We start from the raw sequence: 19637 nt of genomic DNA, 5'->3' as shown, positions 1-19637 counted from the left end.
GCCTAGGAGATGTAGGCTACAGTGAGCCCTGATTGCACCATTGCACTCCAGCCTGGGTAACACAGACCCTGTCTCAAAAAAAAAAAAAAAAAAAAAAAATCAAAAAAACAAAAACAGACTCACAGAAGGTCATTCAGCAAATTCATTGCAAAATATTAATTGGAAATTAAAAGATTTATTGGTCTAAGTTTTAATATCTACATTTGTATTTTCCTTTTCAACTTGAATTTATATTTGACTTTAAAAACAGCTGTAGTCCTCAGAATGTGGCCCTTCTTGATTTTCCAAAGGCTTTGTATGGGAAAACCTATTGTATATATTTTAAATAAATAATTTAAATTTGGATTTTTAAAGATAATATTTTATAGGAGAACTTAGATGAGTATAATTGCCAAGTAGAGTCCCTGTGATAGCTTATTTTAGTGTGAAATAATTAAAAGAACATAGGCCCTGCAGTGGGAATTCTTCCAGTGATAGGGGCAGGTGACCTTGGGCCTGTCCTTCATTGAACTGTGCCTCAATTTCCTTCTTTGTAAAGTCATCAATGGTGATAATACCTGCCATTTCACCACTCACCACTAAGATGAGTAGTGAAAGGTAAATATAAACTGTGACTATTCATTTGATTTTGGTTTTCTTTATCAGTTTTAGAAACACTTGGAGTAAAGAATATGTCCACACATGTACACCTACATATATGAATGATGGGGAAGAAGGGAATAGATAGGCATGTGTGTATTTAAGGCTATGGGTTCTTTGCAGCCAGGGACTGTATATTATTATTTTATGCATATTTTATCTCCCAAAGAACTTAGCCAAATGCCTTAAATGAAAACATTAATCCAACCTAATGTCTGTTTAGCATGGCCTGAAAATGTTTGTAGTTTTTTTTCTAAATCTACCTTTCCATTTCATTGTCCTGTATATTCCTTGCTTTAGCCAGAGACTACATGACCTTCCCTTGAAGATGCTCTACATTGTCATTATACCTTGAGCTTGTTCTTGATATTTCCTCTGTTTTAAAAACCATTCCCAACCGCTCCATGAACTCCCAATCATACTTGAAGGATGAGTTCCTTGTAAAGTCCTTCTGATCACGTGACATAGAATTAATCTCTGGGACATTTTACTTCAGCACATTGTTGTTGTTGTTGTTTTTATTATTATTATTAGTTTCTGTGTCTATTTCCCCAGCCAGAAAGGTAAACCATGACTTATTTATGTGTTTCTTTAATCCCAAGAATAGTGCCTGCTCCACAGTTGGGATGTAAATGATACATTCTGAATGAGTAACAACTAAATGAATTAGAACTTCCCATAGGTGCAATAGGAAGCAGTAAACAATGTCATCCTTTTGACTCGTGTTATCTCGGTTAAACTTCTGCCTCTGTCATTTACTGGATATACATGTTTAAGTTATTTAACTATTCTCGTCCCAGTTTACCTGACTGTACAAAGGTCATAGCGATAGACCTTAACTCACAGGGTCATAATGAGCATGAAACATATAAATAATACAGAGTGCTTAAACCATTGCCAGGTTTAAAGTAAGTGCAAAAAAATGTGTTAACAAATAGTAGTTAAGAGTGATGCTATATTTATCACACATAAAGAATAGTGGATGTAAAGTAAAGGATCTCAGTAGTCCCATAATATTTTGAATATATTCTACCAACTTAATCAGATCAAGTGTATGTAACTACATTCCTCTGAAATTAATAAAACATGTTTATTATATAATTGCAGTTGATATTCATTAGTTGCAGATTTTGTAGTTGTGAAGTTGTGTGCTTACTAAAATTTATTTGTAACTCAAATCAACACCTGCAGTGCTTTCATGCTATACTCGGAGCAGCGTAAAATTTGACTTGCCAGATGTCTGTATTCTTAGCTGAGGTTGAACAAGAAGATGCTCTATCTTCTTGTTTCAGCCCTTATACTGTAAACAAGTGCCCTTTTTGGGGTCTATTCCGTGCCACATTTTTTACTTTCTATGCTATTGGTTGGTGATTTTCTATTTAAAATGACCCCAGCCCCAGAGTGGAGTGCTGAAGTGTTGTCCAGCATTCCTAAGAGCAAGGAGGCTGCAGTCTGCCTTATTTCTGGCATTAAAGTTTAATGTTAATGAGTTGACAATACTGCCATATTAAATAAGGTATCATTAAACAGAAACAAACATTTAAATAAGGTTATATACCCATCAGTTGACAAAAATGTTGTAACCAGAGGCTTGAAGGAACCTAAACCTGTATTTTCTCTAGGAGCAATATTTCAGTATTCTCAAATTCAGTGTTGGGGTGAGGGCAACTGTACAGAAAATAACAACGTGCTCAGCAAGTAAGTTCAAGTTTAGATTATTTTTTTTCCTCTCAAAGAAACTTACTTATTTGTAGAGCACTAGCTAATTTGTAGTAGATTTGGAAGAAGGAGCTTGGATTTCTGTCTCTCTGGAGAGTCTAGCTGTGCCTCTGCTCCATGATTGAAACAGGGACAGAGAGGTCCTGGACAAATCTGTTGTATGACTTTGAGCCTGGATTATTCCTAACAGCCAGTAATTTGTTTCTACCACCTTAAAAAAATACTCTGTGTGCTTATTTTTAAAATTAATTTAAATTTTTTAGAGTATTACATACACATTATTTTTAAGTTAAATAATACTAACCTATAACAAAAACAAATAGGCTCCTTTTTTCCCCTCCCCAAACCTTGCCCCCATTAACTAAAGACTGTCTTATGATATTTGTATGGTTTTTTTCCTGACATTTACTTTATGTTTCTCAATAATGTGCTTATTTATATGTCTCTTAATTTACCAGTTCTAAGTCACTATTTTTAGATGTCATCTATTGATGTGTTTTTATGTCAGGATTTGATGTTAACACCCTTTCATCCTCTTTTTCTTCCCCAATCTTTTCTCTCTTTTCTACTCCTGCTTCTCCTCCTCTTCCTTCTTTGGTCTAGGTGTAATTAAAATAAATGAAATTATAAATCTTGAGTTCTCAGTCCCATGAATATATTGGTATTCTAGGGCTGCCATAATAAATACTGCAGACTGGGCTGCTTAAACAACAGACATTTATTTTCTTACAGGTAGGGAAGCTTGAAGTCCAAGATCAATATGTTGGCGGATTTGGTTTCTTCTGGGGCCTTGCTCCTTGGCTTAGAGATGGCTACCTTCTTCTAGTGTCTTCACATGATTTATCTTCATGCATATCTGTGTCATAATTTTCTCTTATTTTAAGGACACCAATCATATTAAATTTAAGGCCTACCCTAATGACCTAATTTAAACCTCATTACCTCCTTAAGGGACTTATCTCCAAATTCAGTAATATTCTTCTGAGATACAGGAGTTATAACTTCAACATATGACTCTTGGTGGGCACAATTCAGCTCATAAATATGTATTTTGACAATTGTATCCATCTGAGTAACAAACATGAAATCAGTATGCAGATTTCCATCACCCCAAAAAGTCTCCTGGTACCCATTTCCAATCAAAACCCAGAACAACCGCCATAGACTAGTGTAACTTCTAGTGCTGTAGATTAGTTTTGTTATTCTTTAACTTCACATAAATGGAATTAAACAGTATGTATGTATTCTTTGAAGTCTGTTTTTCATCATATTAAATCTTTTATTACGTTAGAATTTTCTTCATTGTCTTCACTGTCTATTTCTTGCATTTGAAAATTTTTTTTCAAATTGCATTTTTTTCCTGGAACTCATCTTCCATTAACTTCCTGTTAAGGGGAACACAGATATCTTAGAAAACATGTATATGTGAAACATCCATATACTGTCCTTAGCATATATTCTTATACTTGTGTTATATTATCCTTATACTTGCTTATTTGACTAGACAAAGAATTCTAGATTTAAAATCCTAGATTAGAATTGTATAAGTAGTGTTCTGTTTTTTTCTAATGTTGAGTGTTGTTGTTGAGAAATCTGATGCCATTCTTATTGCTGATCATGTTTTATGTGACCTGTTTCCCGCCCCCCCCAATTCTGGGAAGTTGTTAATTCCCTCCTCACTCCCTGTGAAGCTCTAGTATTTTACAGTAATGTGACTTGAAGTAGACCTTTCTTGAATTTATTTTGTTTAACATTCCACAATGCTTTTCAGACTGAAGCTTCAAGTGTTCCAGCTTTGTAAAGTTTTATTGGGAAAGGGGTCATTTTTTATCATTTTTGCTAATTTTCTACCTTTGATTTTTCCTCCTATTTTATTCTCTCATCTTATAAGTTGGGTGTTGAAAATTGAGAACCAGATCTCTAATTTGTTACCTTTTCTCTCCAATTTCATGTGATAATTTATTACCACTGAATTTTGAAAGATTTCTTTTAATTCAACTTCCAACTTATCTATTGAATATTTAATTTGTGTGATCAAATTATTTTTGCAATAATATTTTTTAAATCCTTCAATATTCTTGTGTTTTTGTCCTATTGATGGATGGATGATCCATTTGTTAGATTACCAGGATATTAATGACATCTTTTTGGATTTCGTTCTTTGCATTACTGATGTTTTCTTCAGGTGCTATTATTGTCTTACCCATTATTTTTTATAGTCTCCTTTGTGCTGAGGGCTTTCTTTGATGTCTGGTAGTCTTAGATTGTCAGTTTACATTAAAATGATATATAAAAAAGCTGATTTTAAACTGCAAATTTTAGCATATGAATGGGGCTTATTAAGTGGTAAACTGGGAGAGTTCCTTGACCCCACTCACAGGATGTACGACAGGGATGTGGCTCATCTCTTTGGCTGCTCCACCCTCTTATGGGAGAGGGAGCATGCAGACAGGCAGGTGCAGGAGCTGGGGTGAGCATTTTGGGGCTCTGGCCCTATGGTAGCATCTAGGGGTGGGTGCCTGTGACTCCCAAAGCCCCAATGGCTGTGCTACAGTACTCTTTTAGCTCTGCCATCTGCAGATAGCTTAAGTGTTAACCAGCTCAGTGTCCTCTTGGTACCCAGGTTCTTGTCTAGTATCTAGGGAGAATCAGGTCACATGAACAAACTGAAGGATGGTAAATGTGGGGAATCTTATTGCCAGATGGAGGTCCCTCAGTGGGATGGATGGGGAGCTAGGAAGAGGATGGAGTGGGAAGTTAATCTTCCCCTGGAGTTTGGTCATTCCATGGCTGATCTCCTCTCTGACCAAACTCAGCTGAACTTTTCTCGATGTTCAGATGCTCCTTTTCTTCTTTCCTTCTCTGTTGTACCACTCTTCTGTTCCTCTGTTCTTCTGCTCATCTGCTCATTGGCTGTGGAGCCTGGGGTTTGGGATTAATATGGGTACAAGATGGGGGACATGGTGGGCCAAAAGGTAACATTTGGGTGCGAAAACGAGAATGACTGTTCCCATTTGGGGCTGTGGATTTCCAGGCTTGAGGGTGGGGCCTGTTGCCGGAGAATCACCACCTTCTAACCAGTATTTCCCTGTCTCCAGTTCATATCAGTAGTAGCCTCACTGTTGGAGAATTGCACAGGGATATAACTGCCTTTTCTCTAGGGCAAAGATAATAATTTTCCCTAGAGAAGGATTATTTGATATTCTACCCAAGAAGCATATACTTGGTTGTGATTGCTCTAGTGTCTTATGAAGGAAGAAGACATGGGTAGCTCACATTCTTGATTTGATTATGCTTGCCTACATCCCTATTCTCTTCTGTTTTAATATCTGAGTCTTGGCCTCTGAGTTCACATCCCCAGAGAATAAAGCTACCAAAAACTCCATGGTCAGAGAGGGTTAGTAGCCTGGTTTTACTGAGTACCTGACCTTAATGACTTTCAGTCCTTCCCTGTTTCTGCACTATGCTTGGAAGACCTATCTTCCAAGTTAAATAAGTAGCAACAGTGTCCTGGTGTCCCTGACTTGTCATGTTTTTCATTGCCTTGTTTTTTCATGACTTTCTGTTAAGGTATTTAGTTTTCAGGGTTTTTTCTTTGGCTCAGTCACCCTTCGATATGGTTTGGCTGTGTCCCCACCAAAATCTCATCTTGAATTGTAGCTTCCATAATTCCTACCTGTCATGGGAGGGACTCGTTGGGAGGTAATTGAATCATGGGGGCAGACTGGCCTGTGCTGTTCTCATGATAGTGAATATGTCTCATGAGATTTGATGGTTTTATAAAGGGGAGTTCCCCCCTGCACACGCTTCCTTGCCTGCTGCCATGTAAGACATGTTTTTGCTCCTCCTTTGCCCTCTGTCGTGATTGTGAGGCTTCCTAGCTACGTGGAACTGTGAGTCCATTAAACCTCTTTTTCTTTATAAATTACCTGGTCTTGCATATGTCTTTATTAGCAGTGTGAGAACAGACTAATATTCCATATCTCCCTCCAATTTGCACCTTCCAGATATTATTTGACATCTCTCATCCAATATAGTCTTATTATCTATTGTTTTATGGCTTTATATCATTTAGAATATTTTACTGTCATTTTAGCAGTGTATGCAAAGGAGAGGAGATAATGCATTCAATCAGTCAAAGGAATTGTGTATTTCTGTTAAAACCAGACAAATAAGAATGCTGTCAGTTTGTGAGAATGAATTTGTCTTTAAGTGGCAATCGGTAACACTTCCTGCTTCTCTGCTTTCTTCACACTTATGGTTTGGGTTCCTCCTTTGACCCTGTCCCATTGTCCTTTCTTTCTTCAATGTTTTAATTTACATCTATTATTTTACAGAGTATCAAAGTTAGCTGGCTGCCTCCTCCATCAGGGACACAAAATGGATTTATTACTGGATATAAAATTCGACACAGAAAGACGACCCGCAGGGGTGAGATGGAAACACTGGAGCCAAACAACCTCTGGTACCTATTCACAGGTCAGTGTTCACATGGTGTAGTGTTGCAAGGTTTTGATGAATTAAATGCCTTAGGAATAAAACATACTCTTACTCCAAAGGAAGATTGATTTTTTTTTCCTGGCATCCTGGTAGGTGACATTTATTGGCTGGAACAAGAACAAACTTTGTATTTTTAACTTTATGTTCTCTATAATGCTTTCACTATATATTTCTCTCTGAATCATCATTTTAATACATATATCATAAAATGTTTATTCATATTAGTTTCTCAGATTGCTGATTTAACAAAAAGCATCTGTTATAAAAACTTAACATTTTAATGAATAACTTTTAAAAGTCATCTAATGAAATTGTTCCAATTTCAGTCACTTTGATTCCTCCCTACCAATATCCAGGGGTAAGAATGGGTTGAAAACTGAAGAAAAGGGTAGGTTGTAAAATAAAGAGAAAGATTATTCTACTTTCTGCTAACATAAAGTAAATTCGCTTTTACAGAAATATTGGTAGAATTCAGAGTAGATCAAACTTCTCTATGAAAACTAGACCCAGTTTTCATACAAATAATATTTTTTTAATTTTATAAAATAAATAATCATGTATTTTCTTTAACAATTGCGACTTTTAATCCATGTCAGTCCAGGTTTTTAGAAAACAGACTGAGACAAGGCTTTCAAGGTAATACCTTTTAAGTTATAAGTTCAGGAGAGCAAGAATGAGAAAAGAGAAGTGATCCAGGGAAGAAGAGAAATCAGACAATGGTGGTGCATTATCCAGCTGGGGTCGACACAACTTTGGGACAAAGATAGCACTCGCTAGGTCTCCTGGATATCTCTTGAGAAGCCACATGAACTGCTGTCTCACAATCCATGGATGGAAAATGTGAGCAGGTGCTCTCTCGTATATCATTGGTTGAGTTCAACAACAGCTTACTGGTAACTCTGCATCTCCAGGCAGTCCCCTGTGAAGCCAGAGATTCTGATGACTGTGCAGACACATAGGTGTCTTTTTGTCAATCAGCATGTTATGTGATGGTGACTTGGTTTAGGGTGTGATCAGAGCTCAGGGCTTTTCAGACCTAGGAACAACTTGGGCTACTGCCAGAAACTTGGCAAGCAAAGCTTACAGAGTGGCTCATGACACAGCTGGGTAGATGAAGTAGAACAACTCTGAAGTGGCTCGTATACTGGGTCAGGACGATATAGAAACCCTCAAGCACGTGACTCACAACTGATAGATGAGGTAAACTACCATGGCAAGTGAAAAAAAAAAAAGGGAAGTCATCCCACATATATACCTTTTCTCTACACCAGATACTCAGTGAATTTCCATTTGATATCATGTCACGCAAACTTTATAACCCTCTTGTTTAGCCTACAGTCAGAGACTTAAAAGTGACTTATTTTTTTCTTTCTCTCAGGTTGCCTTTCATGCCTATGTAATTTTAGCATAATAGAGCACTTTTGAAGTAGATTGCCAAGAATCATGTTGCATATTTTAAATATGGACAAAATCTCTTAGGCAGAGAAAGATTGAATCTAACAGAAAGTTGTGACATGTACCATATCATTATAAAAGATTTTTAAAAGCTGAGATCCTATGGTTATTTTATTTCCCTTGAAGAAATAATGGGAAAGAAGGCAAAAAGAATTGAAGTGAGGAACATGTGTTCATTAGCATATTCAGTATAATGACTTTTACTTTGAGAGAAATCACCAAAATTGAAAAATCTTGCTGAAAATATTTTAGTATGAATTCTAAGATTTAACATTAGAGTACGAGAGACCCTAAGGATAATTTAATCCAAATCTTGTGTTCTCCCAGAAATAGAGACTTGAAGCCCAAAAACTTCGTCATCATTGCTTTTGCTTCTCAAAGGACAAACATTGAAAATATAAAATTAATCTCTCATTTTAAAATAATTAACTAAAGGATGAATATTCCAATAGAAAAATTAAATTCACAGAACTATATGCAGCCAATAAAGATGATAAAATGTTCAATTTCATTAGCAAATAGAGAAATGCAAATTTAAAAAAATGAGTTAGCATTTTTCTTTGTTTAAAGTAATAAAGATAAAAATAAATGATGACATCTTGTTATGGAAAGCATATGAGAAATGTACACTCTCATATACTGCTTGTAGGACAGAAAATTTCTATAACCTTTCTGGAAAGCAATGTATATATATGTATGTATTTTATACAGACGTATATACATTTGTATGTGGATGTACATCTGTGTGTGTAATTTTCTTTTCATAAAGATATGACTCAGGTTTCCAAATTCTAAAAGTTTATCTTAGGAAGCAAACTTTTTTTTGAAAAGTTTTTAGCTAGAAGCATATTAATTGTCATATTATTTTAATAGCAAATAGTGTTTTGAATAACCTAAATATCCTGCTATAGGAAGTTACCTAGACAATTCAGACACAATTGTATCTTGGAATACTATATGCCTATTTTAAATGGCATAGTGTAAAAATATTAAATCATATGTAAATTATGATTATTTAAAATATGGTAAGCAAATATCCTAGTTGTCCATCAGTATTAGTACAAGAGCTCATATTTATTAAAGCATTCACATAAAAATATTTAGAATAATATATATACCAAAATGATCATAAGTATTGCTTACTTTTTAACAACAATATGTTATGTATTTTTAATTGCACATGTAAAATGAAAATAAGTTAAAAATATTACAACTTTTAGTTTAGGACATTGAAGATTTTCTCCCACTAATGCTCACTCAATACCATCTGAATGGCTTAGAAAAGAGTGGTCCAGAAAAGAAATGAACAGTAGCCTCATTGCCAATAGAATTTGTTAGTGTTGCCGGGCGCGGTGGCTCAAGCCTGTAATCCCAGCACTTTGGGAGGCCGAGGCGGGTGGATCACGAGGTCAAGAGATCGAGACCATCCTGGTCAACGTGGTGAAACCCTGTCTCTACTAAAAATACAAAAAATTAGCTGGGCATGGTGGTGCGTGCCTGTAGTCCCAGCTACTCAGGAAGCTGAGGCAGGAGAATTGCTTGAACCCAGGAGGCGGAGGTTGCGGTGAGCCGAGATGGCGCCATTGCACTCCAGCCTGGGTAACAAGAGCGACACTCTGTCTCAAAAAAAAAAATAAAATAAAATAAAATAAAATAATAATTTGTTAGTGTTAATTGCTTAGTCCTTATGAGTTATTTTGGCGAATGTATTTTAACACATTCAGTTTAGTGTATTCAAACCACAATTCTGACTCCCTAAATAACAGAACATTTTAGGACTTTCCCTCTGTTTAAGATAAAATTATTGAAAACAAAACAAAACATAAAGCAGCAACTATTAGCCTTTTCGCCATTTGAAACCCAAAACAAAATACCACAGATTTCATGACTTAAAAGAACAGACTTTATTCTCATAGCTCAGGAGGCCAGAAGTCTGATATCAAGGTGTCAGGTTCAGCTCCCTCTGTAGGCTCTGAGGAAGAACCCACCCCAAGCCTCTCTCAACTGCGGGGCTTGCCGGAAGTCTCTGGTCCTCCTTGGCTTATAGATATGCTGATCTAATCTCTTTCTCCATCTTTTTATCACTTTCCTCTCTGTGTTCTTTCCTCTTCCTTTTTTATTTGTTTTTTTTGTTTTCTGAAACAGGGTCTTGCTCTCTAACGCAGGCTGGAACACAGTGGCATGATCATAGTTTACTGCAGACTTCACCTCCTGCCTCAGTCTGCCAAGCAGCTCAGACTACAGGTGTGTTTCACCACACCCACGTAATTTTTAATATTTTTCATAAAGACAAGGTCTGGCTTTCTTGCCCATGCTTGGTCTCCAACTCCTGGCCCCAAGTCATTCTCCCCCCATGGCCTCTCAAAGTGCTAGGATTACAGGTGTAAGCCACTGTGCCTGCTCTCTTTCCTCTTCCAAATAGGACACCAATCGTTAGAGACAGAGTCCACCTTAAATCCAGGATGACTTCATCTTGAGATCATCGACTAATTATATCTGTAAAGACCCTATTTCCAAGTTAGGTCACATGCTGATCCATCAGATATGCATGAATTTTGGAGGGATGCCATTCAAACCACTACAGATTCCTTTTATTATTTTTCCTCTCAAGGACAATCATTTTGAATTGTATTTTCTAATAAATGTTACTTATTCCAAAATAAATAATTCAGTTCTACATTTTCATTTGTCTAAAATATGTGTGACAATTAGAGCTTCTAATCAGCATGGGGTAACCCATCACCACTCTAGTTTATTATCATTCCAGCCAAAAGCAAAGAAGTGAGATGAATTAATTAGTTATTAGGAACAGCTCACAAATGCCCATTTGCATCTTTATAGGGCTGTGAAAATTTGGATCCAAAATGTGTAGGCTTTATTCCTGTTGTTGCTTCTTTATTTCAAGAGTTATAAAGATACATTTAGAAATGCAAACAAAATATGAGCACTTATATGTGCAACTATGCCTGAGATTTACTGCAAAAAATATACATACTCTTTCTAAATTTGAAATAAAGCAACAAAAGTGTTAATGAAGAGCATCATATACTTAAAATTTTTTTGAATAGCTTTGCAAAATCTTTCCGTCCTCTCCCCTGCTCTGTGACTGGGCTACAGAAACACCTGTTGTATTTCTAGAGAGTGTGGGAATGTATGTCTTCAATGCTGCAAAATATTAAGGGACCAGGAAGCACTACACACTGCTCGATTGGCTGTGGTTTAGACATGTCCCCGGGATATATCTAGCAACACACATACTTTGTAAGCAGAAGTAATTGATTTTCCACATAAATCTACAGCACTGTAAAATATAAAGGATTTGACCCTGTAATTTTAATGCCTGTAAGACACATGATTTATTGATTCAGTTGTTAAAAAAAAATTGGAAATTTCAGAATGCTCTGTTTGCATGTTATAAATATTCAGGTGTAGATACTCAGACATTTCCTTTTTTTTTTTTTTTTTTTTTTTTTTACTATTTTCTATTTGTTAGACAGGTGTTTTTTGTTGTGCATGTGTTTTTTTAAAATGAGAATAATGAGACATCTGCAGTAAGACAATAATTCAGAGTTACAACAAGGATTAAAATTGCTGCTATCAGTTTTATTGTGAGAACCCATGTAAACTAAATTTTAAAATGTTTTTAATTTTTGATTGCTCTCTAGAGGAGGTTGTTTGGAATTGAATTTAAGAGTTTTCTTTTGTTTCATGGTCAATATATAATAAACATAATAATAAAGATGCATTGATAGTTTATGAACTGAAAACTTGAAATGATACTATAGCAATTTTATAACAAGGTTAACATTGGGGAAATTATGTTGTTTGAATAATATACCATCTCTTACTAGAAGGTCTAAAAAATTAGAAGTAGAACACAAGAATTACAGCACTTGAGGGCACTTAGCATTTAGGATAGAAAGATGCACAGGTAATCAACTTTCAACAATAGAATTTTTAACAGCTAAGAAAAGCATTGCTAGTTACACCATACTTTCTTTTTTTTTTTTTTTTTTTTTTTTTTTTGAGACGGAGTTTCGCTCTTGTTACCCAGGCTGGAGTGCAATGGCGCGATCTCGGCTCACCGCAACCTCCGCCTCCCGGGCCAGGCAATTCTCCTGCCTCAGCCTCCTAAGTAGCTGGGATTACAGGCACACGCCACCATGCCCAGCTAGTTTTTTGTATTTTTAGTAGAGACGGGGTTTCACCATGTTGACCAGAATGGTCTCGATCTCTCGACCTCGTGATCCACCCGCCTCAGCCTCCCAAAGTGCTGGGATTACAGGCTTGAGCCACCGCGCCCGGCCTACACCATACTTTCTTTACAATGAAAGTATACTTAGAAGTATCCAGGACACGCGCATACACACACACACGTTGAGATTGAACTTTTTGATCCTGACAAACATCGTAGGAAACACAGAACTCATCTCATCCAAACTTCTTATTTTATAGGAGAAATAACTGAGGTCTGGAGGATGATATTGCTCAGGTCCTCCACTAGCTAAGAAGATGATCCCAGGTGGATTGCCTGTGTCCTGACTCCTCATTATGTGCTCCTTTCACTATGCCATGTTCTCCTCTTTAGTTAACTTTATTGTGAGTGACTAAGGCTGTAATATAACTTTGTAAAAGGTAATTAAATAAAAATAATGTTTAACATTTTCAAAAGTAAGAACAGCCATATGATTACTTACTGAACTCTAAAATCATTCACGATACTAAAATCTACATATGCGTTTTCATTGTAATCTTTATGACAGTTTTTATTTACATATCCCCATTTTATGGATGAGAGCATGGAAGTAAACAAGGAGGCCTGGATTTTCACAATCAAACAGCTAATGTAATGAAACGAAAATTCAAATCTAATACTGCCTGAATTGAAAACCTATGCTCTTACCTCTTAAACAATAAATAATGTGTTTCTCACCATAGGTAATGCATTCATGATTGTAATAGTATAAAAAGGGATAGGAGAACAACACAAGGATGGGAAAAGGTGTCTATTTGACCATGCCTGTAATCCCAGCTACTCGGGAGGCTGAGACAGGAGAATTGCCTGAACCCAAGAGGCGGAGGTTGCAGTGAGCCGAGATCGCGCCATTGCACTCCAGCCTGGGTAACAAGAACAAGAGCGAAACTCCGTCTCCAAAAAAAAAAAAAAAAGTGTCTATTTGACAATAAAAATCAAAGATTACCATATAGCAAGAGGTGCTAAATAACTCTAGAACAGATTAAGTAAAAGCTTTCCTGGCCAACTTATTTAAACTTTTTAAAATATTCCTATATTATCCCAGTTCAGGAGCTAGATCTGATAACAGCTTTTCAAAATATACATACAAAGGCTTTTAATTATAGACTGGCTTCTCTTTTTTCTACCTCCAATGAAAGAGAGACAGAGAGAGGAAGAAAGGAAGGAAGGATGGAAGGAAGCAGCGAAGGAGGGAAGGAAGAAAAAAGGGAGGGAGGGAAGGAAGAACGGAAGGAAAAGAAGGAAGGAGAAAGAAGGAAGGAGAGAAGGATAAGGAAGGAAAAAAGGAAAGACGGAAGGAAGAAAGGAGGGAAGGGGGAAGGGAGGGAAAGAAAGCAAGCAGCATTGAACGATCTTTTCATATCAACTATCAGAGTTACCGTCCACCCTCCCCACCCGAATTGCTTGGTGGTGGTCATTGTTGGTATAACTCTCTAAGATCCCTCCTGTTTCTAATAGGCTACATTTATTATTGTAATTTATTATTATTATTTTGTAGACACTTTATTGCTCAGGCTTGAGTGCAGTGGCACGATCTCGGCTCACTGCAACCTCCACCTCCCAGGGTTCAAACAATTATCCTGCCTCAGCCTCCCGAGTAACTGGGATCACAGACATAAGCCACTGTTCTTGGCTAATATTTGTATTTTTAGTAGAGACAGGGTTTCACCATGTTGGCCAGGCTGGTCTGGAACTCCCGACTTCAAGTGATCCACCTGCCTTGGGCTCCCAAAGTGCTGGGATTACATTACAAAGTACTTAGCCACATCTCTAAGCAAGAGAACAATTTAACTCTTCTTGAGATTGGATTTTGGATGTTTTTGATTTCTTAGATTGATCCACTGTCAAAAATGATAGAATCATCAATTTTATCCTGCTTGCCTGCCCATTATTCAAGTCTGATGTAGTCATCATAAACAGAAATTTCTTCCATGACTGCATAGTGTTTTACATTTGTTAATGATGTCTCTCTTGGGTTCTAGTGTAGGTCATGTGGGCCTTCGAACCTACCTAGCAAGAGACAGAACAGAGCCCAGATTCTTTACTGAAGGATAGTCCAAGTTTTAATTAAAACACCGTAATACCCTTGCTTAATTTCTCTGAGCCTTATTATCCTTGTCTCTAAAATGGGAGGAATTATGTATCCTGTGCCAAAATCACAGAGTATTTGAAAATCAAGTAGAAAATAACCCGCAAATCAATGTACCATTGTCAGTTATCATTACATCTATGAAATGCTTGATTTTATAAGTTACTTTTACAAGCAGATTTTCATTTGACCCTTACAAGAACACCATAAGGTGGAAGCATGTATTATTACTTAATCATCATAGATAGGAAATAGGTATTAAAAGGGCCTCCGGTACATCTAAAATTTTCCCAGCCAAATACCCCTCACAGCATAGAAGCAGGGCCACCTGAAACCTGGAGTTCTGAAGGTAATGTCCAGACTGCTTCTCTGGAAAGCCAAAATTTCTGCTTCTGCTTTATATCATGCACTTACTTGGGTATAAAAAAGGATCACAAGTCTAATTTTCTTGATAAAGGTTTGATACAGAAGGCACTGAATTTAGAATCCAAAGTCTTAGATAAACATATTTTATAGAGAAATTTAATTTTTTTAATCCCACCAGAATACAAATAGTGCAATCTATCTGTAAGTGATACTGTGGTAAATCAGATTCAGTATAACCTAGCTTAATTTCTCATTCTACAAAAGTATTCCTGCATTATTTACAGGGACACTTTGTTAGTTTACACATTCAGCAATATGTAAACCATTTTATTAGACATTACTTAAGATTATCACTAATAATGGGATTCTATATACATATTTAAATTTTTTTATACTTAACTTTTCTAGATGTTTGTAGTTAAATTCCACAGCCCAGCAAAGTCAAAGATGTTTTAATGATAGCATATAATACTTCAAAGCAATTTGGCAGGATTTTCAGAGTGACCTAGAGCACTAATCTCTACAGGATGCTAAAACTTCACTGCAGATGTAATAGAAAGTAAGATATGAAGAGCTTCCCTACTGTATATGGTTGGAAGGGATAATTCTGATAAATAGTTTGGTCTTTCCAGGTGAGATTCTTTTTAGGAGATACTTAAAATACACTAGACGGTCTCTAAACTGCTTGCTTTTTTTTTTTTTTTTTTAATAAGTTGTATTTTAAATTCTTGGATACATGTGCAGAACGTGCAGTTTTGTTACATAGGTATACACATGTCAGAGTGGTTTGTTGCACCCATCAACCCATCATCTACATTAGGTATTTCCCCTAATGCTATCCCTCCCCTGGGCCCCGACCCCACAACAGGCCCTGGTGTGTGATGTCCCCATTCCTGTGCCCATGCGTTCTCATTGTTCAGCTCCCACTTATGAGTGAGAACAATCAGTGTTTGGTTTTATGTTCCTGTGTTAATTTGCTGAGAATGATGGTTTCCAGCTTCATCCATGTCCCTACAAAGGACATGAACTCATCACTTTTTATGACTGCATAGTATTCCATGGTATATATATGCCACATTTCCTTTATCCAGTCTATCATCGATGGGCATATGGATTGGTTCAAGTCTTTGCTGTTGTGAATAGTGCTGCAATAAACATAGGTGTTCGTGTGCCTTTATAGTAGAATGATTTACAATCTTTTGGGTATATACTCAGTAATGGGATTGCTGACTGAAATAGTATTTCTGGTTCTAGATCCTTGAGGAATCACCACACTGTCTTCCACAATGGTTGAACTAATTTACACTCCCATCAACAGTGTAAAAGCATTCCTGTATCTCCACATTCTCTCCAGCATCTGTTGTTTCCTGACTTTTTAATGACCACCATTTAACGGGAGTGAGATGGCATCTCATTGCGGTTTTGATTTTCATTTCTCTAATGACCAGTGATTATAGTCTTTTTTCCATATGTTTGTTGGACACATAAATGTCTTCTTTTGAGAAATGCCTGTTCATATCCTTCATCCATTTTTGATGGGGTTGTTTTTTTCTTGTAAATTTGTTTAAGTTCCTTTTAGGTTCTGGATATTAGTCCTCTGTCAGATGGATAGATTGCAGAAATTTTCTCCTACTTTGTAGGTTACCTGTTCCCTCTGATAATAGTTTCTTTTACTATGTAGGAGCTCTTAAGTTTAATTAGATGTCATTTGTCAATTTTGACTTTTGTTACCGTCGCTTTTGGTATTTTAGTCCTGAAGTCTTTGCCCATGTCTATGTTCTGAAAGGTATTGCCTAGACTTTCTTCTAGGGCTTTTATGGTTTTACGTCTTACATTTAAATCTTTAATTTCATCTTGTGTTAATTTTTGTATAAGATGTAAGGAAAGGGTCTAGTTTCAGTTTTCTGCATATGGCTAGCCTGTTTTCCCAGCACCATTTATTAAAGAGAGAATCCTTTCCCCATTGCCTGTTTTTGTCAGGTTTGTCAAAGATCTGATGGTTGTAGATGTGGGATGTCATTACTGATGACTTTGTTCTATTGCATTGGTCTGTATGCCTGTTTTGGTACCAATATCAGGCTGTTTGGTTTGCTGTAGCCTTGTAGTATAGTTTGAAGTCAGGTGGTGTGATGCCTCCAGCTTTGTTCTTTGTGCTTAGGATTGTCTTGATTATTTGGGCTTTTTTTTTATTTTTTTGGTTCCAAATGAAATTTAAAATAGTTTTTTCTAATGCTGTGAATAAAGTCAGTGGTAGCTTGATAGGGATAGCACTGAATCTGTAAATTACTTTGAGCAGTGTGGCCATTATCTTGATAATGATTCTTTCTATCCATGAGCATGGAATGTTTTTCCATTTGCTTGTGTCCTCTCGTACTTCCTTGAGCAGTGGTTTGCCGTTCTCCTTGAAGAGGTCCTTCACATTCCTTGTAAGTTATATTCCTAGATATTTTATTCTCTTTGTAGAAGTTGTTAATGGGAGTTCACTCATGATTTGACTCTCTGTCTATTTTTTGTATATAGGAATGCTTGTGATTTTTGCATATTGATTTTGTATCCTTAGACTTTGCTGAAGTTGCTTATCAACTTAAGGAGATTTTGGGCTGAGACAATGGGGTTTTCTAAATATGCAGTTATGTCATCTGCAAACAGAAACAATTTGACTTCCTCTCTTTCTATTCAAATATGCTGTATTTCTTTCTCTTTCCTGACTACCTTGTCCAGAACCTCCAATATTATGTTGAGTAGGAGTGGTGAGAGAGGGCATCCTTGTCTTGTGCCAGTTTTCAAAGGGAATACTTCCAGTTTTTGCACATCCGGTATGATATTGGCTGTGGGTTTGTCATAAATAGCTCTTATTATTTTAAGATATGTTCCAATGATACCTAGTTTATTGAGAGTTTTAGCATAAAGCAGTGTTGATTTTATTGAAGGCCTTTTCTGCATCTATTGAGATAATCATGGGTTTTTTGTCATTGGTTCTCTTTATGTGATGGATTACCTTTACTGCTTTGCATATGTTGAACCAGCCTTGCATCCCAGGAATGAAGCCAACTTGATCATGGTGGATAAGCTTTTTGATGTGCTACTGGATTCAGTTGCCAATATTTTATTGAGGATTTTTACATCGATGTAAATCAGGGATATTGGTCTGACATTTTCTTTTTGGTAGTTGTTGTGTCTCTGCCAGGTTTTGGTATGAGCATGATGCTGGCCTCATAAAATGAGTTAGGGAGGAGTCTCTCTTTTTCTGTTGTTTGAAATAGTTTCAGAAGGATTGGTGCAGCTCTTCTTTATGCCTGTGGTAGAGCTCAGCTGTGAATTCATCCGGTCCTGTTTTTTCTTTTTTTTTTTTTTTTTTGATTGGTAGGCTGCTAATGATTACCTCAATTTCAGAAGTTGTTATTGGTCTATGCAGGGATTTGACTTTCCCCTTTTTTAGTATTGGGAGGGTGTATGTGTCCAGTGGTGATATCCTCTTTACCATGTTTTTGTCAATTTGATTCTTCTCTCTTTTCTTCTGGCTAGTGGTCAACATATTTTGTTAATCTTAAAAAAAAAAAAAAAAGCCTCTGGATTCATGAATTTTTTGAAGCATTTTTCATGTCTCTATCTCCTTCAGTTCTGCTCTAATCTTAGTTATTTTTTGTCTTCTGCTAGCTTTTGAATTTATTTTCCCTTGCTTCTCTAATTCTTTTAATTGTGATGTTACGGTGTCAGTTTTAGATCTTTCCCGCTTTCTCCTGTGGACATTGAGTGCTGTGAATTTCCCTCTACACAGTGCTTTGGCTGTGCCCCAGAGTTTCTGGTATGTTGTGTCTTTGTTCTCATTGGCTTCAAATAACTTATTTATTTCTGCCTTAATTTTGTTATTTACCCAGTAGTCATTCAGGAGCAGGTTCAGTTTCCATGTAGTTATATGGTTTTGAGTGAGTTTCTTAATCCTGAGTTCTAATTTGATTGCACTGTGGCTGGAGAGATTGCTATTATGATTTCCATTCTTTTGCATTTGCTGAAGAGTGTTTTACTTCCAGTTATGTGGTCAATTTTAGAATAAGTGTGATATGATGCTGAGAAGAATGTATATTCTGTTGATTTGGGGTGGAGAGTTCCGTAGCTGTCTATTAGGGTCCACTTGGTCCAGAGCTGAGTTCAAGTCTTGAATATTCTTGCTAATTTTCTGTCTTGTTACTCTATCAAATATTGACAGTGGGGTGTTAAGTCTCCCACTATTATGGTGTGGGAGTCTAAGTCTCTTTGTACGTGTCTAAGAACTTGCTTTATGAGTCTTGGTGCTCCTGATATATATTTAGGATAGTTAGCTCTTCCTGTTGCATTGTTCCTTTTACCATTATATAATGCCCTTCTTTATCTTTCTTGATCTTTGAGAAGAGCAATTCCAAGACACATAGTCATCAGATTCACCAATGTTGAAATGAAGGAAAAAATGTTAATGGCAACCAGAGAGGAAGGCCAGGTTACCCAGCAAGGGAAGCCCATCAGAATAGCAGCAGATCTCTCTGCAGAAACCCTACAAACCAGAAGAGAGTGGGAACCAGTATTCAACATTCTTAAAAAAAAAAAAAAAAGTATTTTCAACCCAAAATTTCATATCCA

At 36.5% G+C, this 19637-nt stretch overlaps 1 protein-coding gene across 4 annotated transcripts in view; it reads left to right on the top strand.

Moving 5' to 3' along the window:
• DCC (DCC netrin 1 receptor) overlaps positions 1 to 19637 on the top strand; it is a 1201717-nt gene that overhangs the window by 956193 nt on the left and 225887 nt on the right. For all 4 annotated transcript variants that reach the window (XM_003926060.3, XM_074383427.1, XM_074383426.1 and 1 more), the window contains exon 13: positions 6696 to 6837. In XM_003926060.3, the coding sequence (XP_003926109.1) occupies positions 6696 to 6837 (142 nt within the window). The remainder of the gene's footprint in view (positions 1 to 6695; positions 6838 to 19637) is intronic.

This window comes from Saimiri boliviensis, chromosome 13 (assembly GCF_048565385.1).
Source record: "Saimiri boliviensis isolate mSaiBol1 chromosome 13, mSaiBol1.pri, whole genome shotgun sequence".
In the NCBI taxonomy this organism is placed as follows: Eukaryota; Metazoa; Chordata; class Mammalia; order Primates; family Cebidae; genus Saimiri; species Saimiri boliviensis.
This window is presented reverse-complemented; position numbering and strand designations above follow the sequence as displayed.